This window comes from Mus caroli, unplaced genomic scaffold (genome assembly GCF_978045245.1).
Source record: "Mus caroli unplaced genomic scaffold, Mus_caroli_1 scaffold_8, whole genome shotgun sequence".
NCBI lineage: Eukaryota > Metazoa > Chordata > Mammalia > Rodentia > Muridae > Mus > Mus caroli.
This window is the reverse complement of record NW_028227263.1, coordinates 100,773,093-100,799,163: the sequence shown is the minus strand read 5'-3', so window position 1 is coordinate 100,799,163 and position 26,071 is coordinate 100,773,093. Positions and strand designations below refer to the sequence as shown.

At 48.6% G+C, this 26,071-nt stretch overlaps 1 protein-coding gene and 1 non-coding gene across 4 annotated transcripts in view; one reads left to right on the top strand and one right to left on the bottom strand.

Moving 5' to 3' along the window:
• Positions 1–2,538: 2,538 nt before the first annotated feature.
• The window catches only part of Sergef (secretion regulating guanine nucleotide exchange factor), a 204,376-nt gene continuing 180,843 nt past the window's right edge, over positions 2,539–26,071 (bottom strand). For 2 of the 3 annotated variants that reach the window (XM_021168201.2, XM_029480145.2), the window contains exon 11: positions 2,539–2,876. In XM_021168201.2, coding sequence (XP_021023860.1) covers positions 2,569–2,876 — 308 coding nt within the window. In that variant the 3' untranslated portion in view covers positions 2,539–2,568. The remainder of the gene's footprint in view (positions 2,877–26,071) is intronic. The other variant, XM_085841722.1, reaches the window with a different exon arrangement.
• On the top strand, positions 12,039–12,145 carry LOC115031694 (U6 spliceosomal RNA). The gene has a single exon (XR_003837353.1). It is a non-coding gene; the product is annotated as a U6 spliceosomal RNA (small nuclear RNA).

The following is a 26,071-nucleotide window of genomic DNA, read 5'->3' as shown; positions in this document are numbered from 1 at the left end:
CAAGTTGACATAAAACTAGTCAGCACGCCATCCAAGGCTATGCTCCATGACTTCAGGCTGTCATAATCAAGGGTGGAAGATGGGTCAAGGGAAGATGGATACCTGTGCTCAGAAAGGGAGGGTGGGTGTGAGCTGTAGGCATGGTGACAGCTGCTGCGTGCTAGGGTGACACTTACTCCAGGGCCTGGCCAAACACCTGCAATCATACAATGGGGGGCTGTATTTTTTCCTTCTCATGAGGGGCAAGGATGAGGAACGAAGGCAAAATCACATTGAGCTCTTTTCTTAGGCTCCTGTGACCTTAATGAGTCTAAGCAGGTGAGTGAGGTAGGTGACAGTGTCAAGTGCCCACGAGGCCTGTAGACTGGTTCTCCGAAAGCTGTAAACAGAATAAAGTGGAGCGGATAATGATGGGGACCTCAGAGCTCGCTCAGTCAAGGTCGCACTCCAATGACCACTGGGGACCCTGAGAAGATCATTCATTTACATTCTGCTTAGCTCTAGAGTTGACCAAGCGCTGGCTCCTTCATGGACCGCCAGGAAAGGGGACTTGGACAACACCTAAGAAAGACAAATAGCTACCAAAGGCTGAAGGAAAAACACCACCAACCAACCAACCTCGACTTATCAACCGTCCTTCCTCATCTCTGGGGTTTTGACCCATCAGAGCCAGGCAGCAGGGGGAGGAGAAATGCCTTCCGGCCATGCTGCCATCAGGAGAGGCAGAATGGGGGCGGCTGAGGTAAAGTGGCGGGCAGGGAACCACTTCTTCTTACAAGGGCCTGCTTGCAGAAGGATCTGACCCTCCTGTAAAGGTCTGAGGCTCTAGATCAAAGAACTGAGTCAGGGCCTGTGCGCTGACCCTGTTTAGGATGTGGACATGTCTATCTCCTATGAACATGGCACTGGGCTCCATGGGAAGCTCAGGGTGTGGAGTTGTCCAGCACACACTGAAAGAGACAGGAGGTAGCTTGCCTCTGGGCAAGATGGTGTTGGCTCCTTGTGAGTGGTAACTGTCTAGGTAGAACAGGTCACATGGGAATGCTTTGGGGCCTGGTTGCTACCAACCTCTCACCTACAGGACAGTAACCTTGAGCTTGCTTCTGTAAGCCATAATGGGTAACTGCTCTATCTCTGTGGGCTTGGCCATGCTAGCAAGAGAAGATCACAGTACAAATGTTGTCTGTAGGTAGGGTTGTGCAGAACAGGGCATAGTCCTTGGGCCCAGTGCTAGGAGCAAGACTCCATGCCTGGGGCCACAGGTCAGACTGTGGCTGCAGGGCATGTCTAGGCTCAGGCCTGTGGCATCTGGAATGGACTTCCTCCAAAGCTGCTGACCTGAACCCACTTCTCCTCACTCAGCTACTTCCTATCCCACTGTTGTCTGGTTCAGCCTCCATTTTTTCCTGATGAGCAACAAGAGCGGTTGATGAGATCAGCAGTTTCTACGCTTTCCTACGGAGCCACTTACCAAATACAGTCTCACGCAGAGCACAACACATAGCATAAAGACAAAGCCGACCCCGCCTAACATAACCAGGAGATGGGCAAGCTTCTCACCGTCTGCCAGGAGATATTTGAAGCTCTCAAAAATGTAGGCTGCTGGGTTTTTTGTTTTGTTTTGTTTTGTTTTGTTTTGTTTTGTTTTGTTTTGTTTTTTGAGACAGTGTCTTACTATGTGAGCCTGACTGGCCTGGAACGTTTTATGTAGATCAGGCTGGCCTTAAACTCACAGAGATCCCCCTAGCTCTGTCCTATGCCACCATGCCAGGCTCTGAGGAGTGTAGTTTGGAGGCCTCTAGGTTTTATGGTGATGGGAGGTCTCCCGCTTTAATGTCATAGGATTCTGTAACCGCTGGAAGCTACTGGAGCCTAGACATCCCAGCTCTGAGATGATACAGTTCGCCTGCTACAGTGGCCCCAGACAGCCTTGTCTGCACTTAGGGTCTCCGCTGCTGGATCTCCCCAGAAGCCCTGCATTCTCTCCACTTCCTCATTCCATTCTTCCCACCCAGCCTTGGCTTGGGCCCTGGTCATGAAGGCATGGGTGCCTTTCCTTCTGAGTCTCCTGACATGGGGCCTTGGTATCCTCAGACAGACAGAGCAATGGGGTCTGGACAGAAAATCAACCCCCAAGTCAGAGCGGATGTGTGTGCTGCTCTAAATGTGGCCTACAATCCCTCACCTTCTGACCTAAACACGGCCATGGGGATGACATCATGTAGGGACTCAGGGTGGACATCATGCAGGGCTGAAGCCTCCGTCTGATGTTTATCCTTTGCACGTCCTTTAGTGAGGAACCCCTCGTCCACATCTGCTGAGTAGAAAGGATGTCCCTCCATGGCTCAGGCCTCTCAGTGCTGGGCAAGCAGCTCCTCGTTGTTCTGACCCATGGTCCTGCCCAGTTGTCAGGGCTTCCTGATCCCCTTTCAAGCTGACAGGAAGATTACTGACCCCATAATCTGCTGGAAGGATTCTCCAGGGAATCTTCTGTCGGTATAAAGCCACTTTATTGAACGGTCTCGCTCACGCCCCCCCCCCATCCCCCACCCCCCATTTCTCGTCCTGTCAGAATTTCTCTGGGTTGAGGTCACTGATTGTCTCTCCTTCCAGTCTGTCTCTGTCCACGGCACCCTGAGATTCAGTGTTCTCTGTGGCATCTGGGAGAGGGCAGGTGACCTTGAGATCCTGGCCTGGCACAGGGTGTGCTGGCAGCTGACATAAGGCCAAGGAGTGGCCAGCCCCACAGCCCACGAGGAGGAGTCTTGATGGTGATGGTGGCAGAGCCTGCACTGGAGTTGGAGTCCAGACATTGGACTCAGTGCCATCCCCACACATGCCATGTTCGTTCCAGCCCCAGGAGCAGCACTCGTCCCCTGCGGAAGAGAAGGGCACAGACATCACTGTAACGTCCAGCGTACACAGGAAGAAAACAGAGCTTGTGGTCAATAACAGGGTAGGTTCATGGCCCTCGTCCCCTGCCCCCCACCTCAAGTCACTGGACCCCATTCTGCCACCCCACCCCCACCCCCAGCTGTTCATGCTCCACCCATGGCTTTCCTCCTTGGCTCTTCATTCACCACAGGCATACCAACCACTGAGCCCTGCTAACTCCACCACCACGAACAACCCCAGGGTCTCTCACATTTCTCCATCTCTGCTGCTACTATACCCTGGCCCAGGTCACCAGCTTCTTACTACAGCCATAACTGCTTCCCACACACTCTCATGGTTAAACATCCTTAATCCCAGCTCCTGGGAAGCTGAGTTCCAGACCGGCTTAGGCTATATAAAGACACTTGGTTCCAACCTCGCTGCTTAAGAACACTCCTGTCTGTAATACCTGAAAGTCTGTAATACCTTAGTGTGCAGAAACGCATGACAAGCAATGTATGACATGCTAACCTAAGTCCAGAACATTAGTTATCCTTTTTCCACAAGCACTTCAATCCTTTCCTCAAAACAACAACAGAAAATCCTGTTGAAGCCTGACCTCCCTCTGTGCTCGCCACCCTGCGGCAGTAATTACTGTTTGGAAGCTGGTGTCCACCATTCTCATGCTTGTATGTTTCTATGTACATGTATGTGTGTACATATGTGTATGTCCATAAACACTATATGCACTCATGTTAGTTTGTCTTAAAGACTTACAAAGGCACATCACGGATGCACACCTTTTATATGACCTGTTCTTCACACTTAGAAATTTATCTGAGCCAATGTTTTATAGACCAAGCTCATCAACAGCCTGTCCTTATGTGAAGGTATGTTCCACTTAGCCACACTCTTGGGAAGACCAGCTCATCACTGTTGCCACTGAACTAAAGATATCAATCTGCAATATGATATTATACAACATTACCAAAATGGCTGCTGCTATAGACGGTACTGCCCTGAGCATCTTACAGTTTGTCTCTCTGCATCCTTCCCTGTAGACTACTGACACTCTGCTGACAACATTCATTTAGCCTGAGAGCTTGTTAACGGGAAAGAGCTCCCTTTATGAGTCTGCGCCATCTTGGGCTCCATGGATCACATGTTCACACTCTCCACCTTGTCGGTCTTTGCCTTTTCCTATTGACAACTTAGTTCTATACATTGCAAGTGTCTCCTCCTAGAAGTCTGGGGTGTGTCACCTCACTTCGTTTATGGAGACTTTGGCTAAGCAGTTTCTTTATAGTGGCTGCCTAACTGCACTTTGAGGATGAGACAATTGACCGAACCTCCAGGCCATTATCAGGTGCTCAGGTTGTCTCTGACTTTCCATTTTCCTACAGCATAGCATGGACATCTCTGTGCGTGAACCACTGCTGCTCCCTCTAATTACCTTCTCAAATTAGATTTGTAGGACGGGGATTCCCGGCCAGTGGGGACAGCCATCTTGAAGACGCTCGAGAACTGTGTGAGGACTGCCGGGATGCTCTTTGAACATGACTTTGGTGATCTGTGGGCATCTCTGCCCCTCTCCCACATCACCAGTATTTATTAACATCATGGGTTTCAAAAAATCTTTTCTAATTTGAACACAAAATGGTGTCTCGCTGTTTTAATGTGTACTTTGATTACCAATGAAATCGGTAGAGCGAAGCGCTCTGCTTCCTGGATCCTTTCCTCTCTTTGGATACTGTTTCTCCAACCCTCCACAGCTCAGCTAATATCCCCCCAATACCAGTTAATATCAAAACATGTGAGTGCTCAAATCCAAAAGCGACATCACCTGGTGCTTTTTGTTGGCACTGTTTTTCAGTTTGACTTAAAAATTTGTTCTAGATCTTTTGGCAGACATGTACTTACGACTCTATTTACTGGTTTGGGATTTGTGTGTGTGTGTGTGTGTGTGTGTGTGTGTGTAACAGGTTCTCATGAAGCTTATATTGGCCTTGAACTTAACTATTTAACCAAGGATAATCTTAAACCTCCATCCTCCTGTCTCCACTCCCCCAAGCATTGGAGCACAGGTGTGCCATTACAACCAGCAGGCTCACTGGACCTTTTATGTTCACTTTCTTCAACAGTACGTAAACACTGAAAACCCATCTTTATTAGGAAATATTCCTGACTTTCCCATGACGCCAATGTTTAAGTCTTACACTAAGAGTTTGTTTTACAGACCACTGTTTCAAGAGAGGGCTTCACCTCCTTGGGAGGGAAGTAGTACTGGTCAGGGGCTCAGGTATGGGGAAACACACACCTTCAAGAGGCAGAAACACATACAGAGAGAATGACACACACACCCCTTCCTTGATTGGGCAAGAACTTCACCAGGCCAATTAGGAGCAGGGAGAAGAGGGGAAGAGCCCAGGACCTCAGGGCCCAGTTTGTCACTTTGCATGGGCCAAGTGCTTGGCCCTGGTAAGACACACAGCTGACTGTCAGCAGGGGCAGGGCTGGGAAGCAGGGATGGGGGGTGGGTGGGAGGAAGACAGAGCTGACCTCACCACAGGACACAGCACTATGGGCAGCTGGCATGCCCTCCTTCCCCTGCCAAAGGGAACTGCTCTGAGGAAGCCACACTCAGGGTTGAGTAGATGAGGCCTGGAGCCAGAACGTTCATGCCTGCTGGGTAGGAGAAGCCTGGCAAAGGCCCAGACATCTCTTCCCCGATACTCTAAGGAGAACTTACTCGAGTTGTGTGTGTTATTTGCTTAGGTTGTTACAGCCCAGTGTGGTGGTCTCATTTCATGGATGCTGCTCGCTTCCAAGACAAGGCTGAACACCTAGACTATGGAACAGGCTCCAAACACGTGCTACATGCCACACGTTGCATGCTAGGCTTCACTGAACTTATTCCTACAGAAGTACTTTACATGTGAGGGGGCCCCAGCAGTGTGCTGCCCCGCCTCTCCTTCCCTTTGTGTGTGTCATACATGCGTGTGCACGTGTATATGGTCAGAGATCAAGGTTGGGTCTCTTCATTGTTTTTCCACGTTATTTTTTGAGACAGTGTCTTTCACTGAACTCAGAGGTTATTGATTGGCCAGGGGGTTGGACAGCAAACCCAGGGATGATCTTTTTATCCCCCAGTGTGGGGACGCGGTTATGTGCCACCATGCCTGTTGTCGTCCACAGAACCATCTCCCCAGACCCATCGGTTCTCTTTTTAATAATCCATTGAAAATCATCTGAGAATGGCGTGCGGCCTGGAGAGAGGGCTCCATGGCACTTGTTGCTTTTGCAGAGGACCTGGGTTTGGTTCCTGGCACTCACGAGGTGAGTCACAATCATGTGTAACTCCTGTCCCATGGAATCTGATCTAATATTGTTTGATCTCTGTGGGCACCAGGCATCCACATGGTATACACATGTATTCAAACACACACAAATAAAATAAATACATCTAAACTTTTATTTTCAAAAGAAAGAAAGAAAGGAAGGAAGGAAGAAAGAAAGAAAGAGAAAGAGAGAGAGAAAGAAAGAGGAAGAAGAACGGCTATGTCATATAAAAGGAGGACACAGGTCAGAGTCAGTCCTAGTATGCCAATGGCTGCCCACCTAATACACAGGATACTATTTCCTATGGACTGGGCTATGCTCTCCTGGGTTCCCTAGCACAGCAGTGGTGTGATGATGGCACTGGGATTCTCACATCAGAAGTCCCGAACCCCCTCAAAACAGTACATGTCTCACTTGGTGCTGAGTTTGATCAAGTTCAAAACACAGATGCAGATGCAATATAGGGTGATGCCTTAGCTGCCTCTGAGGACCTTGTACTGGCTATTTTTGTGTCAACTTGACACAGCTGGAGTTATCACAGAGAAAGAAGCTTCAGTTGAGGAAATGCCTCCATGAGATCCAACTGTAAGGCATTTTCTCAATTAGTGATCAAGGGGGAAAGGCCCCTTGTGGGTGGGACCATCCCTGGGCTGGTAGTCTTGGGTTCTATAGGAGAGTAGGCTGAGCAAGCCAAGGGAGGCAAGCCAGTAAAGAACATCCCTCCATGGCCTCTGCATCGGCTCCTGCTTTCTGACCTGCTTGAGTTCCAGTCCTGACTTCCTTTGGTGATGAACAGCAGTATGGAAGTGTAAGCCGAATAAACCCTTTCCTCCCCAACTTGCTTCTTGGTCATGATGTTTGTGCAGGAATAGAAACCCTGACTAAGACAAATTGGTACTGGGAGTGGGGTATTGCTGTGATAGGCCTGACCATGCTTTTTTTTGACAGAATGTGGATTTTGGGACTTTGTATTTGGAAAGCAATGGAATGCTTTAAATGGGGCCGAATGGGTCATCCTAGTAGGAATATGGAAGACTTAGTTGCTGGGAGTAATTTGAACTGTGTTGACCTGGCCCAAGAGATTTCAGAGGAGAAGAATTTCAGAATGTGGCATAAAGACTGGTTTTGTGGTACTTTGGTGAAGAATGTGGCTACTTTTTGCCCTTGTCTGAAAAGTTTGCCTGAGGCTAAGGTGAAGAGACTTGGATTAATTGCATTGACAAAGGAAGTTTCAAAAAAGCCCAGCAGAGACTTTGTTCTCTGGTTAAGTCTTATGAAGAGAAGTTTGAACAAGCACAGCAAGCTTAGAAAGGAAAAATATAAAATATATGGTTTGAGTATTAAAGGGGTACCAGGAAGTGAAATGGAGCAAAATCTTGTGTTCTAGGAGATAACAGATTAAGGGAGTGGGACCTTGGGGCAAGATCCTACCCAGCTAAATTAGATCCAGGCATGGTGGTACACACCTTTAATCCCATGAGACAAGCATGCTGATCTCTACATTCAAGGTCAATCTACAGAGCAAGAACCAGGATAGCCAAGCTTAGGCAGTGAAGGATTTAGAAAACATAAAGCTAGTGATAATGTAATAATACAAGGGGATCATGTTCTAGTTCCTGTAAGCAGCAGAACTCGGCAGCTTCAGCCATGTGCCTCTGGCTCTAGAGTTAAGAATGGAAGGAACTACTGGGAAAATTGATGCTGGTTAGCTGGAGCTAAGGAATTAGCAGTGATTAAGAAGAGATCAGCATCACTGAGGAGAAATCTTCTGGAAATTGTTTTCTGGGAGCACAAAGAAGCTGTGTTCCAGAGATACCCAAGGTTGTACCTCATGCTGTGGCTGGACTTGGTAATGTGTAAGAGTCACTCAGGTGATACTGCTTGTGAAGGAATGAAGGGATAATGGAGAGAAGCTGAGGCTTAGCACTGTGAGAGGCCAACGAAGGCCATTAGAGAAGGTGAAGCCTTAGCTGTAGTTGGTGGCCCAGGACTGAAGGGGTCATGCAAAGGATTTGAGGCTTGGCACCCTGAAGAGAGCCTATGAGAGGCTATTGGTGAAGCCTAGTTGGAGTGGAATATCCCAGTGTATTGGAGATGTCAGTATCATGGAGTGATCACCAAGAACTGCAGCCGTAGTGGAGTGGATCAACCTGAGCTTAGAGTGCTACAGAGGGCAGAGCTGGAAAAGTGATGCCAGCCCTTAGGAGGAGTCCAAAAGATCAAGTGGAATCCCAGACACTGAAAGAAGAAGCTGTAACATTGAAATTGCCTTGGAGACTCAAAGATGTTAAAGATGCCAGAGCCATGGGATATGTGCTGAGGAAAGCTGCTAACAGGGAGTGGAACCAGCCCAGGAGGAAGCAGTTTGTTGCAGTCAACAAAGATGAAAAAGGAGTGGAGATCTGAAGGCCGCTTTGACATCAGCCATGGAGATGCAGAGTTTGGAGTTTTCCCAGCTGGTTTCCTGCCTTGCTTTGGGGATTACAGTTAATTAAGTTGGATGAATCTCAGAAGAGACCTTGAACTTTGGACTTTTAACATTGTTGTGACTGCTATAGACTATGAGGACTTTGAAAGTTGGACTAAATGCATTTTGCATTATGCTATGTTTAAGTGTGGCCCCCATAGACTCATGTTTTTGAACAAGTCTATGGGGACCAGGGAGTGGAATGTGATGGTTTGTATATGCTTGGACCAGGGAATGGCACCATCTGAAGGTGTGGCCTTGTTGGAATAGGTGTAACCTGGTTGGAATGGGTGTGTCACTGTGGGTGTGGGTATAAGATCCTTACCCTAGTTGCCTGGAAGTCAGTCTTCCACTAGCAGCCTTTGGATGAAGACATAGAACTCTCGGCTCCTCCCGCGCCATGCCTGCCTGGATACTGCCATGCTCCCACCTTGATGATAATGGACTGAACCTCTGAACCTGTAAGCCAGCCCCAATTAAATGTTGTTTTTATAAGACTTAATTACCTTGGTCATGGTGTCTGTTCACAGCAGTAAAACCCTAACTAAGACAGACCTGATACAACACTGCTGCCCAAAGTGTGGAGTCTTCCCCTAGGGTTCATACACGCCCTTAGAGGAGCACTCTCCGTGGAGCTGAGGGGGCCTGGGAAAAGAACAGTTTGGGGGGGGGGAATGAGGAGCAATTTGGGGCAGTCTACATGGAGGTGCCAAGTCTTGGTGGCACATATCTTTAATCCCAGCACTTGGCAGGCAGAAGCTCTCTGTGAGTTTGAGGCTAGCCTGGTATAGCTGAGCTCCCATTCAGCCAGGGCTACATAGAGAGACCTGGCCTCAAAAACAGCAAGCAAGCAAGCAAGCAAGCAAGCAAGCAAGCAAGCAAGCAAGCAAGCCAACGACAGAGGTTCTTGCCAGACACATTCGGCAAGCAGAGCCCCGTGGAGAGCTGAAGAAAGAATAAACCTGAGACCCCCGTGAGAACTGTAGGAGGGATGACACAGGGCAGTCGGGAGCCAGCCCTGTGCACACAGGTCCTGAGCCACTCTAAGTCAGTTTCTGGCTTTGCTTTTCCACAAACAAAGTGACTGTCTTAGATTTATAATACTGTATGGGTCAATACATATTCATTTTCTCTGTAACTATCTTTACTGTCATACAAACTGTATGCTTGACAGGACGTTTGTCATGCTGTATAGCTGCAAGCCCTGGTCCAAGGAAGCAGAGCTCCTCCACGTGAGTGGCCAGGCTGCTGACACAGATGCAGCCCAGCAACCCTCTCCCAGAACAGCGTCATGGGAGAAGTGTCATGCCCAGAAAGTGTGATATTTGAAAAGGAAATGCACAGACCCTGCTGCCAGGGTCTCTCGGGGGAGATGCTGTCTAACTCCTGAGAGCTCCAGGCCTTTCTCTCCTTACATGCCACAGCCGTCAGAACCTTTTCATCTCTGCTAGAATGCAAAACTCCAAGGGAGCAAAACCTGGGCTTTATTCAATAGCTTTATCAAAAAACTAAAAAAAAAAAAAAAAAAAAAAAACCGGCATACAATTGAAAAAGCTGCTCAGTAAATATTTGTTTCTGGTACGAACAGTTGTTAAATGTCAATTGCCCCTAGAGTGGCACCGTCTCCTGAGAGGAAGCCAGAGTGAGGAGCTGGGCAGGCAGGGACAGCAATCCTCACCAAAGGAACTGCTGTATGTGTGCTCGTGGGGTGTGTGTGTGTGTGTGTGTGTGTGTCTGTGTGTGAGACCAGCTCCACCCCTAGCTCTTTCCCGGAAGGCCGGCCTGAACTACTTCACTGCAGCTCTTAGAATGAGTTGCCTGTGGTCCCTCCCCCTCCTGAGTTGAGGAGGAGCCACTAGCCAGTACTTAGTCTGAATTCTTACTCAGGGGTGGGAGCAGACATTTGGAAATCAGCTGTTGCTGCTCGGTAGCTATGGGGCCCCCCCGCCAGGCTTGGATTTGCTATTGCTGTCATCTGGCATGCACACCTAGGTCTTGGCTTCATCATCTGTACACAGGTCTGTCATTTCTCACTTGTCTTTGTTGTTTTTAAACAGATACATACAGTACCCAGCAGAGTCCGTCACATGATACCTGCTCAGCTGGCACCCCTCACTGCTGCTGGGATGGCCCTGCTTCAGGCCCAGGAGCCAGTTAGTTCCCAGCCTTCTTTGGCCTCCTCTATCTTGCTCCCAGCTATTAGAGAACTTGGGGGGAAAATCTCCCAAGTATATAATCACAGGACAAAACCACGCCACCTTTCCTCCCCCTGCTGGGAGCAGGTAACATCTCTCACTGCTCTAGCCAGGATTCAGACTAGTGTTTGTCTGAGGCCTGCTGACAGGCACAAGCGACTAAGCATCGCTATGGAAACCGTTTTGTTATTCTCTGCTGTGTCATTTGTTTGCTGGCCCAGTTGCTGTTGTGGTGCAAGGGGGAGGGGGGGAGGGATGAAGATGAGGCATGCAGATTAGATTCTAAGGGAACCTGTCTCTTACAGGACTGCATGACCTGGGCTGACTCTGGTTTCTCCAGCTCCAAGAAGTAGGCCACTATATCCCTAACAATGTCCTGACAACCTTCTTGCTTGTTCACAGGAGGCTAGATGCTCATCCCCCACCTCCGAGTCCGAACACCTCCCCAGGGGGGAGGCTCTGGTGCATTCCAGAATTTGATAGGCACTGCGGTAGGAGAAACACCAGCTGAACTCCTTTCAGTATCTCAGGGCACAAAACTGGCACCATGGGGCCACCCTGCACAGAGCAGTGGTAAGGGGCACTCAGCCATGACTGCCCCAGCTCCACGGACTCTAACCAAGAGATCAGATGCTTCCCATAACGTTTTCTAGAAGGGCAGCCAGCATCCGGTCACTATCCACACACTGATGTTTACTGAATGCCCCCGCTGTCTGATGGTGACCCTCAGCAGTGAGGAACCCCATTGCTCCTAGGGGTGTGAATGAGATTAGTTTTATTTCTTTGAAGACTTTCCCAAAGGATGACCTAACAGTCAATTCTGAACACGTGGACAAGTGGTTACCTGGAGGGGACTGCCAAAGCGAGGGAATGTTATCTCTACTAGGATTAGTCATAGCATCTATGGGACATTTGTAGCGCCGAGTACAGTCGCCACGTGCCTCTCTGGTTGGTTCTACACTCAGAGTCAAACCTGGAGGGTCTAAGGATCCATCAGCCCAATCCTTTGTCTACAAGACACAAACCTGTTTGCCAGACTATTTTTGATGACTGAGGGGATTGCTTAGCTTTTTGACTTAAATAAAATTATTTTCTATTATCTAAATCTCCTTCGATGTTCCTATGTTGCTTTTACAATTTAATCTCTTAAATAGTCTGTTGATGTGCTCGCTTCGGTAGCACATATACTAAAATTGGAACCATACAGAGAAAATTAGTATGGCCCCTGTGCAAGGATGACACACAAATTCGTGAAGCATTCCATATTTTTGCTTCTGTAAGGCAAAAGACACTGTCAATAAGACAAAAAGGACACCAACAGATTGGGAAAGGATCTTTACCAATCCTAAAATCAGATAGGGGACTAATATCCAATATATATAAAGAACTCAAGAAGGCGGACTCCAGAAAATCAAATAACCCCATTAAAAACGGGGCTCAGAGCTAAACAAAGAATTCTCACCTGAGGAATACCGAATGGCTGAGAAGCACCTGAAAAAATGTTCACATCCTTAATCATCAGGGAAATGCAAATCAAAACAACCCTTAGATTCCACCTCACACCAGTCAGAATGGCTAAGATAAAAAACTCAGGTGACAGCAGATGCTGGCGAGGATGTGGAGAAAAAGGAACACTCCTCCATTGTTGGTGGGGTTGCAATCTTGTACAACCACTCTGGAAATCAGTCTGGCGTCTCAGAAAATTGGACATAGTACTACCGGAGGATCCCGCAATACCTCTCCTGGGCATATATCCAGAAGATGTCCCAACTGGTAAGAAGGACACATGCTCCACTATGTTCATAGCAGCCTTATTTATAATAGCCAGAAGCTGGAAAGAACCCAGATGCCCTTCAACAGAGGAATGGATACAGAAAATGTGGTACATTTACATAGTGGAGTACTACTCAGCTATTAAAAAGAATCAACTTATGAAATTCCTAGGCAAATGGATGGACTGGAGGACATCATCCTGAGTGAGGTAACACAATCACAAAAGAACTCACATGATATGTTCTCACTGATAAGTGGATATTAGCCCAGAAACTTAGAATACCCAAGATACACGATACAATTTGCAAAACACATGAAACACACAGGGGAACGCCAGGGCCAAAAAGTGGGAGTGGGTGGGTGGAGAAGTTGGGGGGAGGGTATGGGGGACTTTGGGGATAGCATTTGAAATGTAAATGAAGAAAATACCTAATTAAAAAAAAAAGTCTGTTGACTGTCTGAGGCATACATCTCTGAAAAACTCCCTTTCCCTGAAAAATCAGTTAAGAGAGTGTGAATATGAGTGTGCGTGTGCGCAGTTGCATGGTGTGCACGGTCACGGAACAATGTGTGGAGGTCACGGAAGAACTTTAGGAGCTGATTCTTTCCTCCACTTCTCTGTGGGTTCTGGAATCGAGCTCAGGTCTCCAGGCTCTGGGGCGAACGCCTTACCCACTGCACCAGCTCCCCAGACCCTTCCTCTTTCTTTACCTAATGTTTTAAAATCAATTCCAATGAAGGCAGACATCTAACACTGTCACAGCAGTGCAGTGCTAAACCTAAAGGCTGGCGTCAGATCCAAGGCTTGCTTTACACTTGCTTGGTAGATGGGCCTGGGTAAGTCATGGTCTCTCATGGTCTCTGTTCAAGCACCCGAAGAACGAACGAATCAGCTTCAGTGGCCCCAAGTGACTCTCCAGCTTTGCTGAGTTCTGCCTCCTGAAAACTGTGCTATTGCCATACTCAGGTGTGCATCCTCAGCCCAGAGGCACATGCAGCCATGTTGACTTAGAGATGGCTCCTGGGAAAACACCCCTCACCTGTCACTCAAACTGTCAGACCCTCCAGGCACCATCAGCCCCCAGCACAACACCTGAAGCAGGATGGTAGCACACGAGCACCTTCAGGAGAATGGCTGCCAGCTTGTAAGTGATGGGGCATCATGATCAAATACAAGATGCTCTGAGGCTTAAGCTCACATGCCTTATCTCACTGGGATCATTTGAAAAGAGCTACACATGCCAAAGCCTTCCTTCCTGGGGAGGACCAACAGAGGTATGATCAGAAGATGAGAACAAGGACTTCTCCAGACTCCCTACTGTATGGGTTCAGACAGGAAGTGCCCTGTGATAAAGATGCAGAGACTTTATCCACTGAATAAGCCATTCTTGCTGCTGACAATTTAAGGGCCTATTCACTTCAAGCAATCCTTTGCTGATCATAAAGTTAGGTTTTAGGGACTATGAACACCTGCTGTCCCCACAGGGAGGAAAGGAGCTACGTTCCTTCACGGAGGTCCACGGTTGACGTCCTAGGCCATGGAGCATCTAACAAAGGGACCAGACTTTACTGGGCACACCCTTTACTGTGCAGGCCGAGCTTCAGGACAGACTCAGCCTGACAGGGCTCCAGCCCTGCATGCAGTGTCGATGCTACGAACACCAGACAGGAGTGTGTAGCCACCAATGTGGATGACTCCTTTCCGTCACAAGAGCACCCAGCCAGGCAAAGATATCCACCTGATAGCAACTCCACATAAAATGCTATTTCAGTGCCTCGTATGAGCCAAGGAGAAAGGTGTAGAGGTGAATGAGTCTCATTTTTAAGGAAAATAACTAATGTTTAATGATACTCCACACTAGGCTTCTGTTCTGACCCGCTTGTGTTCTGCCATCTCACTACCCTAAGAACCTAGGGCAAGGATGTCCAGAATCTGAGCTCATTTCACCCTGAAGAAGAAGAAGAAGAAGAAGAAGAAGGAGGAGGAGGAGGAGGAGGAGGAGGAGGAGGAAGAAGAAGAAGAAGGAGGAGGAGGAGGAGGAGGAGGAGGAGGTGGTGGGGCTTAGTTGAGGCTTAGGTTCACCTCCAAGCCAGTGGGAAAGCCAGGAAACAATCGAGGCTCAGCCTGCCTGGATCCTGAGTTCTTAACCTGTGTCTCACGGTTTCTGGATTCCTGCCTAACCTAGAATAAGCATTTTCTCTCTGCATCCCCACAGAGGAAGAGTAGAGCTTCAAGGAATCTAGGGAGCACTGGGGTGATAACACACAACAGGGAACAGAGACAGGAGGGGAGGAACGCCCACTCAAAGGAAGGCATGTGTGTCCAGAAGCTCAGGTGGGGAAGGCATCAGAATATAACAATGAAGATACAATGAAGATAAAAGGTCAGGATTTGTCAGGCAGAGCTAAAGTGGCAGGTTTCAGCAGGGCAAAACTGACCATGCCTTCTCCATCAGTGTCTGCCCTGCCACCTAGCCAAACTGTCAGCATTGTGCACACGCTCCACAACCAGCCTTTGTTTGTTCTATGTCCTCAATCTCTTCTGACCTGGCAGCTTTGCCCTCTGCCCCCAGACTGGAGTAGACAGGCTGACTTGAAGAGCCACTTCCTTTGAGGCCCTGGCCCCTCCAGTGAATGGTGCCCTGCCTTCATAGCTTGTTCTCTCTGGAGAAGGAGCAGTGGCCCTTTTCCACATGAATCGCTTACAGCAGCAGATGCCATAAGGTTGCCTGGAGAGTCTGGAAATGCCATGTTGCCATGGTAACAGCAGACCAAGGTTGGGGATGCTTTATCCCTGATGGGCTGCCCTGCCCTGCCATGCTGCTGGTGAAATCTTCCACCATGAGTAAGAAGAGAACAAATCTATTCATGGACAAGGAGATGCTGGACATCTTCGAGGAGGTTCGGTTCCAGCATGCACTCTGGGGGCTACTCACCCAATTCCTTGACTGATCAAGAGGGCCAGGCTCTGGCTGGCTCTGCTTTGGCTCATGTGGCCTAATAGAGTTTTTAACTGGCTCAGCCAACAAAGCAGGCCTTCCCCCACTCCAGCCCCCAAATTACCACTTCTCTTATTTGATGCCGCCAACTGGGGATCTGCCGGTGTGGACCCTGGCAATTAGCACAGCACCCGCATTTGTTGGGAAATTAAGAGCCACTGATTAGCCTAATTCTACGCCATTTATAGGCAGTGAGTGTCAGGCTGAGATCGGCTTTTCCAAATGGTGGCCCGGAGGGTGGCATGTTCACAGCATGATTTGAAATGGAAGCAAGGGCCTGGGGAGCCAGACTGCAAAGCAGGAGAGGCAGACCCTTTACCTACTGTCACCACTGTCCTGTGGCTGGTCTCTGCTACTTTGTGGGTTCTTCTTTTTCCCACTCTTTGTCCCTCCCAGATTTACCCCTATCACTAGATAGGAGAGAAAGGATAGGGGGAAAGAGAACTTTGAGTCTAACTTCTTTCTTCATGTCCTTTCTTTACTTGTAGCTGCTAGTCTTTGCTAATTCGTGTGTACTTTTTCCCACTCTTTATACCTCCCCTCCCTGATGAGGGGGAGATAGAGGGGTAGAAAGATCTGAATCTAATTTCTTCTTTTTCTTTGAGCATGACTACTAACAAACCACAATTAATCCCCCCTACCCCAAATGACCAACAACCACTGACCCCGCCTCTCAGGGCCCTAGCATTTATACACTCTCTGAAAAATTCCCTGAATTCCAGATGTCACACAGATGCAGAAACAATCTGCAGCTGGCAAAATTGCACCTCTGTTAGAGCTTGAGGCAAATCATAGTCATCTGCTGCAGTCAGTCCAAAGCAGCCCCATTTCCCCACACCTGGCATTAAAACAAAAACACATTCTTGTGTTTTAAAGGAAACCAAAGTTCCAGAATTCTCCCTTCATGGTCTCCCCTAACTCTGCTCACTGAAGAATGGAAGATCAGAAGAAGGTGTTTCTAGATTGAGGTTACACTCCCAAATCATACTGACCCAGAAAGGGAGCCTATTTCCCTACGAGACACTCCAGGCTGAGTTCTGCTCTGGAGCAGCAATAGGACCTCTGTGCTTTGGACTAGAGGAGTATGAGCCTAGAAGCCAAAGGGAAGCTCAAAGTAAGAGGTCAGGACCCTGACTCTGTTTTTACTCCCTTGACCTTCTACCAACGAAGCACCAAGCTGTTGCTATAAGACTGGAGTCTCTTGAAACTAGAACTCTCCGTGACCATAGGCTATACCTGGCTCATCATACCTGAGTTATCTCCCTGACCCATATTTAGTAATAGGTCCCTTGCCTTCTCTGACCAGTCTGTTAGAGGAGAAGCCCATTTGTTTGTACACAACATGCTGGGGTCATATCCATGTGCAGCTGGCTGGGTGCTTTCCCACAGACAACGGGGAAACTTTCAAATCTCTTCAAGGACTAGACTCCGAGGTGTGGACAGACAGTCCTTCCTAACTTCCCTGATTCAAACTCCAGCTTCAGAGACAAGTCAGGTCTTTCGAGTAACAAACAAAACATTCACTGTACCTTTTTTGAGCCATGATATCTGCCTTAAGGAATGAGCAGTCTAGAAGACCATCAGATATCCTCTAATAGATGAAGAAAAGCTGCTGTGGGAGGAACTCAGACATTCCAAACATGGAGAGCACTGTGAACAGAGACCTGGTTGGACTCTGGGGAGCTCCACACTAACAGCAGTAGTTCCATTTGGTGGGAGAAACAGAAATGGAGAGAGTAGTAGAAATTTAGCTGACAGGGGGAGATCACTGCAAATGACTCAGGAGAGCTCATCTTCAAAAGGCCTAACTATAGATTTTGGACTGTATTTGACAGCTACTTGGAAGTTCCTAAGACACTGGGCAGTAAGAGGAGAGCAAAGTCAGGGTTGTGCTTCAGAGGTAAAATCAGCATCAGCATCTCACTGCTGTTGCCATGGCAACATCTATAAAGCACCTATACAATCTTATATCTTGGACACTTTGGGTTGAATATGGTTGAAAGTTGACCTGCATATCAGTTTGGATGCCAAGGTGAAGTCCAGAGTGAATGAAGCCTGAGCTACATCAAGGACAGTGGGGTGCAGAAGAGAAATGGAGGGAGGGAGGGAGGGAGGAAGAATGAGAGGGGGGAACACCCTTTACAGAGGCAGAGGCAGGACCAAGAGATGGGCACAGATGATGCTGTTGAGGGGGATCTGGGCAGCTGTGATGGTTTGAGTGAGAATGGCTCCCATAGGCTCCTATGTTTAAATACTTACTTGGTCCCCAGGTGGTAGGAAAGTTTATAGAAGACTAGGAGATGTGACCTTGTTGGAGGATGTATGTGCCAGGCTTTGAGGTTTCAAAAGATTCACGACATTTCCAGTGTTCTTTCTCTCTCTGTCCACTGCTGTGGATCAAGATGGAGCACTCAGCCATTCCTGCTGCCATGCCTGTCTCTGCTCTAACATCGTGGACTCTAACCCTCTGAAACTGCAAGCCAAATTAAATGCTTTCTTTTACAAGTCGCCTTGGTCATGGTGTTTTGTCACAGCAGTAGAAAAGCAACTTAGACCAGAGACAGCAAAGATGGAGGTCACAGCTAGGTGGAGGGCATCTGATTCCTGGACTTAGCTCTAGCTGATAAATCTAGACTCTGACTCCCAACAAAGTCAAAACATTCCTCTGGTTATTTCAAGTTCAGGAAAACATCTGCTGAGGAACAGCCCACAACTCAAGGGCAGACATCTTAGGAAAATTTATTCCCCTGTAGGCTGCCAGGGTCCTACCAAATGTACTTCTTGGAGAGAGGAAAGGTCCAGAGAAGAGACCCCATGCCGTGATAGTAAAGGTCTGTCAGAGATATACTGGAATGACTCCCAGGTAAGGAAGAAGCCCCACTTCTCAGCCTTTTTTTTACTCCCCTATCCTGCCTGGTATCTCTTCAGTAAGATCTTAGTCTAGAGGGACCCTGGCCCTTTATGAAATATAAGAGCTGCCTGTTCTGAGACCACATTACTCCTGTGCCTCCCACATCTCTCCATCTTCACGTAAGGCCTTCTCATCTTGCTCTACCCTTAGCCTAGATAGCCTCATGCTCTGTCCTAGAGTTTGAAGATGCTCACCCACATCTCCCATTCCATTCTAAAGGCCAGCAAGGCTCAGCTCAAGTCCCACATCCTGTAGAAAGTCTGCAACAGTTGTTATGGATACGCTTCAGGGCAGTAAAGGGACTCTGAGCTCACCCTCTGGCCCAGTCCTTTAAGCTCTACGGAAGAGGTAACAGCTGGAACAATGCAGAGACGGTCCACTCTTCAATCAAGTTCACAGCCTTTTCCCTCCCGACAAGCCTCCCAGGAACTCTACAGCTCTGCTTTATTTCACCTGTCCATGCTGCAGACTGTGTCACCAGGTGAGAACAATGGCTATTGTCTCTCTGTACTCTGCACAGTGACGTGCACAGAGCAGTAGACTGCAGGTGGCTGAGAAAATAGAATCCTCAGCAATCAAAGGTGCAGGAAGACAACAGGTCCTAGGAAAATGCAGGACACAGGTGAAGTGGAAAAAAAAAAAAAAAACAAAAAACCTCCTTCCAACAATTCTTCACTGTTCTGGGATGCAAGCCAAGCCTAGCTGCTGCACTGGGGCAGGGCAGAGGAGGCACTTCTGAAGGATGCTCCTTCTACATCTGAAAGACATTTCTGTATCCAGGAGCAGTGTTCTGGTCTACAGCCTCCTGGGAGGGCAGTTTCCAGAGTTGGCAGCAGGAGTCAAGCTGAGGTCAGCCACCAGCCTAGGGGTATATTGGTGATGGGGGTGGCACGCTAAGAGGATTTTTTTTTCCCTTAATGGATTTCTCAGACTTTGGGAGCTAAAAGAACCATTCAAGACAGTAGACTCCAACTCCTGAATGTTTCCGATGTGAACACTGAATTGAGTTCTTGGTAGAAAGAGATACTAACCTTGACCAAGGTTACAACCATGGCCAAGCTTTGGGTCTCTTGATCACAACATGGGGGGTCTTTGCAGGGCTGCTTTTCTCAATAGGGTTTCACTACGAAAGCACGTGGTAAGGTTAAATGGCCACCGATACTTTAGTTTTTTTAAATCAAAATTCATTACTTCAAAATTCAAATATTGATATCCTGGGTGAGGATATAGGTTTGGAGGTAACTACTGGGTTAAACCACTTGCTTAAAATGATGCAGCCCAGAAAAAGTAGGTGCCAGGTGGGGCTGGAGTGCAGCTCAGTGGGTAGAGAGCTTGCCTAACAGGCATGAGGCCTGCCTGGGTTTGATGACCAGCATGGCATGAACAAGTTGTGGTGGCTCACACCCATAGTCCTGGTATTCAGGAGGTAGAGACACGGGGATCAGAAGTTCAAAGTCACCTTTGACTATATATCGAGTTCAAGGCCAGCCTTGGCTACATGAGCCCCTGTGAGTGAATGAATGAATGAATGAATGAATGAGTAGGGTGTCATTGCTTTGCTGTGGCTTATTCTGTTCCCCACATCAGAGGAAGAAAGGCAAGACAAAGACACATTCTAAGAGGTTGCTTGAACATACTTGCCCGTTGAGCACCTCCTAAGCCTTGGCCTTCCAAGAAGATTCTAAACAAACAATTATAAAGAGTGAAAGAGAAGCAAAACATCCCTCTAACTCTGAGGACAGAGAAGCTAAGGAGAGCAGGTAAGGAGATGCTATAGCAAGGCCAGACCAGCTGGTCCCACCAGCCAGTGTCCACTCTCCGTTTGCAGGGCACAGGCCAATGCCTGGCACACAGAGGGCACTTGGTGTAAGAAGCTAAGCCAATGTATGAGTGAGAGCCCATGGGAACAGGAGCCATAGCACCAGTGCCTATGATCAGGGCCTGTGCACAAGTGCCATCTTGGCTCCCCTCCATCTGCTCAGGGGCAGAAGGCAGCTGGGGGGGGGGGGCTAGAAATGCTGACAGAGAAGGACAGAGCTGCTAGCCCCAACCTACTTCTCCATGGCAACAAGCTGACAGGATACTGCACAGGAAACTGAGAAACTGGTTTTGAAATAATGATGAAAAACAAGACAACAGCCTTCCGCTTCCCAGACCCTAGCAGGGCAGGCACAGTCCTTAGACCTGTATGTCCTGAAGGGCTGTCCATCCCCTGTGCAGCCCGGGGGCCCAGTCCCTGTTCACTGTGACCTCTTCTTAGGCTGCAGGGCACATTCCCTTTCTTTGTAGTTGATGCTTCAGGTACTGTGTTGAACTGACAGGCAATGCTAGGGATTGCGGCAGAACTGTCCGTAGCTTGGTCCTACAGTATCCAGGCTGTCCCTAGCTGTCTGCATACAGTGTAGTAGCCTGCAGTACTGGTGTCTGTGGCACAGGGATCAAGGGGCAAGAGCCGACACCACATAGCTCCTGTCTCCAATGTCTAAGTCCTGTCTCAGACACCGGGCCCAGCTGTATTTGCCTTTGTCTATCAGGAATGACTTAATTGCAGCTTCTCCTGTAAAGGCAAAGCCTTCTGTTGACATTTCAAATACATAACTTACCAGTCTAGTTTTTATTAGTCTTCTGCTTGCTTACTCTGCCCCCCAGTAGAGAGCCTGAGGTAGGGTAATGCCTCAATAAACGCCTTCTGATTAGGTCAATAATACGGGAAAGCTTAAGTCTGATGGCTAGGGACCAGCATCCTCCAATGCAAACACGTTCACTCAGCCCACCCTGCCTACCAGAGCCCCAGGGATCCGAGGTGTCACTTCTGCTGAATGCCTTCATGGCCTTCCCCATGCCGGCAGGATTTGTCTGCGCAGCTCAATAGATGGTATCAATCGCAAGGGTGCGCCAAGCAGGCTGGACTAGGAACCCCAAGCTGGAGCCTAGCTTTCCACTTACCACCTGTGAGTTTAGTCAAATCATTTCATTTCTTTGAATCATAATGCCCTTTTCTGGAAAACGGGAAACACCTACTGCTTCGTCTCTAGTCTGCCTACCCAGGAAGTTGGATAGGAGGGACAGGAAGAGCTGTCTTGTTTCAAGATTTTAGAAGTCATGAGGCTCACCAAGTGTCACTTGCCCAGAAACATGTAGGAGGTGGGGAAGGGGGATGGAGGGGGGACAGGGGTCATAATCTCATGCTGCCTTAATGGATCCTGGCAAGGTGTTCTTTAATTTCAGCAAAATCAATCTCACATCCCATTAAAATGAGAAGCCTTGGGGGCTGGCGAGATGGCTCAGCCGCTGAGAGCATTCACTGGCTGCTCTTGCAGAGGACCTGGGTTTGGTTCCTGTCACCCACATGGCAGCTTACAAACGCCTGTAACTCTAATTCTAGGGAAAACTAATGCCCTCTTCTGGCCTCTGTGGTCGCTGCATGTACACGATACACTTGCAGGAATGCAAAGCACCCCCCCCCTTGAAAAAGATAATCTAATAAAACAGAGAACGTTTTGGGGTAGCTTGTGGCATGTACATCTCTGAGGTGGAAGGGGGTCCACCTTTGCTTATGGTCAGGTGCCACCCAGAATGTCTGAGGCAGGAAGTTAATTCTTACTCACCCAAAGGACTCTTTCAGTCCCTCAGTCACTGCTAACTGGCACGTCCCAGGAAGGCCACCCTGGCAGCTGGCATAAGCTCACTATGGCACTCAGGGCTCGTGTCATCTAGCCTAATGGAACTACAGCAATGCCGCAAATGTTTAAGAAGAGGCGACAACTTGGATGGGGCTTGGGAAAAGTGGGATGGCTTGGAGCACAGGCGGCAGCGGAGAAGCACAGCAGTTAGCTAGGGCTGGCTGTGGAGTGGAAAGCCAGCTGAAACAGTCCCAAGAGAGACAGGAGAGCCTCAGGTCCCATGCTCAGGTGTTAACGGCTTCTGAGTTCGGTGCCCAAGGTGGCAGCAAGTGCTGCTTCTTTAGTGTTCAGCAAGGATGTCACAGAGGAGGGGGGCGGTGAGGAGGTGATGGGAAATGCCCTCATCAAAAGCCCTCACCCCTACATGGTACAATGCTTCTTTGTCAGCACGGCTGGCGAGTATAGACCACTGTTTGGACAGATGCTGCAGTAGGGGCATCTTTTAGATGTAGTTAATTAACACTTAAGATGTTTGACTTTAAGAAAAGTGGATTGCCCTTCCTCATGGGGTGGGCCGCACTCAGTTGGCTAAAGCTTGTAAATCAAAGACAAGCTTCCACAGAAGAGGGAATCCTCTCTCTGGACTACTGCGCTGACACACTGCCAAGTCTGCAGCCTTCCTACTCCGGACTGGGAGGCACTGTGACTTCCTCTGCAGCTTCTAGATTTGCTACCCTCTCCTGAATTCCTGTGGGACTATCCATGTCTCTCACCAGTCCTCCGTGCTCCCCCACAGATAGAGACAGAGACAGAGATACAGCCAGAAGTTCTGATGGGCCCTTGATAAATACACATGTGCAGTCGGATGGCTTCACCTAGCTTTCCTCATCGGATGGTCCATGGGGCCCGAGGAGCAGGTTTTGCTACTCTTTTTTATTTTATCTATCTATCCATTTATTTACTTATTTATTTTTGCAGTGCGGATGTGGAGCTTGGTGAGTCTGACTCCAAAGCCACAGTCTGTCTGTCTCACCACTGGGCCATGACCAAGCAGACGTTCTCTCAGGAAAGCTGGGACAGGATTCCTGGCCAAAGTAGTTCTTGTACAGATCCGTCAGAGTTTCCCCCTTTCAGGATGCAGTAAACAACAAGGGGCCTGGGGAGTTTCTCATCCAGGAGGGAAACAACTCATGATCACAAAGCAGTTTGCGAGACTCCCATTCTTCCCTGGGATCTGTCTCAGACATAGGGTCCTGGTCTTCCTAAGTTCTTCAAGGTTTTATCATGTTTAATCCGGGCCATTTCGCATCCAAGGATGTTGTTTCTTGAGTAAACCAATGCTTGGGCAGAAAACGAGCATCTTTCCTCTTGAAAGCAAGCCTGGATGCAAGATGCTCCAGAAATCCATTTGGCGGTTGCTGAGAGGCGGGGAGAGTGTGCAGGCTGCTGAAATGATGAGCCAATGGGGCAGTGCTAGGGATGACTGAGCAAGAGGCTGCTGCAGCTCTGCTTCCTTCAGATCCAGTTCCCTCTGTGCCTCGGTTCCTGGAGACCAGGCAGCAGCATGGTCCTCTTGGGAAGGGTCCTTACAGCCCTCTTTCTTTACCCTCCCACCACCACATAACCAAACCCTGCCCCAGCACAGCTGACACTGGAGGCATTGTCAGGAAGTTTACTAAATGCTGGGGCCAGAGGGAAGGAATACCACAGCAATACAAACGTCCTCCAGCAAGTGGCTACCAAGAGAAGTTTCAACTCCCCAGGCAGGACTCCTTCTTAAGGCCAGGAACAGAGATGGCAGCCTGTGTCTCCCAGCATGAAGGCAAAGGCTTCAGAAACCTCTGACCTGTTAGCTGTGGCGGATGGAGGGTTAGATAAACTTCTTAACTTCTAAGAGTTTCATATTGCATATCTATTAAGCAAGAAATCAGCAAAGAGATCATTCCTCTTGAGGTGGTTATAAGGAACAGGGACAACAACAAACAGCACACCTGAAGTACATCACGGGAAGAAACCATTTACGCAGCCCTGTGCTGTGCCCGGAGCTGCGTATATGCATCTGTTATCATTCACAAAACTTTCATGAGATAGACAAATACATTCTATCCACTTCAGAGCCAAAGAAATTGAGGAAGTGAGAAACTGAGGGGTGAAAATAGACTTTGGATAAACCCAGGCTGGATAGAGATGGGGTTAGCCCAGGTTGAGCTGCTCACAGCTCTGGCTCTGCAGTGCTACGCCTACTCCTCCTCCTCCAAGACCTCAGTATCACCCTCCAAGCTCCAGGCACCAAGGCTTCTGAAAGGATGGCCTAACTCCTCGATTCAAAAATCCTCCTCTGAGGTCAGGAGGAGGGTAGTGCTTTGCATGTGTGAGCAGAAAGCCTTAACTCTATGGGCGCGTGTGCACATGCGTGCGCGCGCGCGCGTGCGTGTGTGTGCGTGCGCGCGCGCGTGTGTGTGTGTGTGTGTGTGTGTGTGTGTGTGTGTGCATACGCACACTGGTGTATATGCACCTGTGTGTACATGGCTGTGTATACATAGGTGTGTGTGCATATGTGTGCACACAGGTGTGTGAGTGGAAGTCAGAAGACAGATTATTGGAGTTGGTTCATTCTATCTTGAAGATCTCAGGGATGAATCTCAGGTTGTCAAGCTTGGGAGAAGGTACCTTTACCTGCTGAGCCATCTAATTGTCCCTTGCCAACTGATGATTTTTTCACGTGAAGTCAACGACTGTCTCTGAGACTGGAGCCCAGATAGCTCCACCGTTCCCCAGATTTCTCCAAGTGGAGCATCCAGCCTTTCATAGAATCCCAATAGCTCTGTGACAGCGCTGCTCTCCCGTGATCTGATCTGTCTGGTTATACCTGGCTCCCATGCTACATTGTCAACACATCTGGGTGTGAAGACTCCTTTCTCATGTCTGAACATTTTAAGACCTTTCCATGCATACTAAACCAACACCACACTCATTGACAGACGATCACCATGAGTTACAGTGTTCTAGTCCATCCAGTAAGATCAGTCTGTACTGGAAAGCTGTGCTGTGGATATATATACAGGAATCCAAGAGTCTTGGTACACTCAGTTTGGAAAGTACTTCTCTAACGGAAGTCTCTTGATGAAATGGAAGTCACATTGACTGATAGATTTTGGAACTGTGCCAACCACTTTTTTTTTTCAATCTCTGTGGAATCTCAAGAGTATTGGCATTTTTCAAACAAGGGACAGGAGTTTGGGACATTTAAGGAATACGCAGGCAGGGAGAGGTAGAGCAGAGGTTTGTCTCTTGGGCTGCTCCTCTCTGTCTCAAGGGCAAGGACCATGGCAGGCTCATATCTGAGGTCTAGGACCTGACTTGGGGCAATGTCCAGGGGACATGGAGCTCTTTGATTCATGACTTAGGCCCTCAAGCTCGTCCCTATCCAACTATTGGCAGCCTTCCTCCACCACAAACACAAAGCCTGCACATGCTGAAGGACTTTGAGTAAAGCCCAAGGCTGTCAACAATGGTCTGTTTTTTTTCTTCAAGTGTGGTGTCCCCACAGGAAGCGGCTCCTGCCTGGGTCTGAGTGCTGGCCCTGCCAAGCCTAGGAGAGTCCATAAGAATCCTGCTCAGTGTGCTGCAGGGAGGAGCCAGTGGGTTTCCTCCCGAGTTTTGACTCGATCACTGGCCCCACTCCTTGCTCTTTTAATGTCCTTGAATCATTTAATTGCTCAGCCCTGGTGTCTTCCTCTGAAAAAGGCTCTTAGAGTCACGTACCATACACACAAAGGCCTTCTAACCGTGTGCTCTGTAGGCTTGGATGGGCTGCCAGATACCACATCAATGCTGTCACATGCAGAGCCTCTGAGATGAGACCGTATTAGACCGAATTATGCAGATAT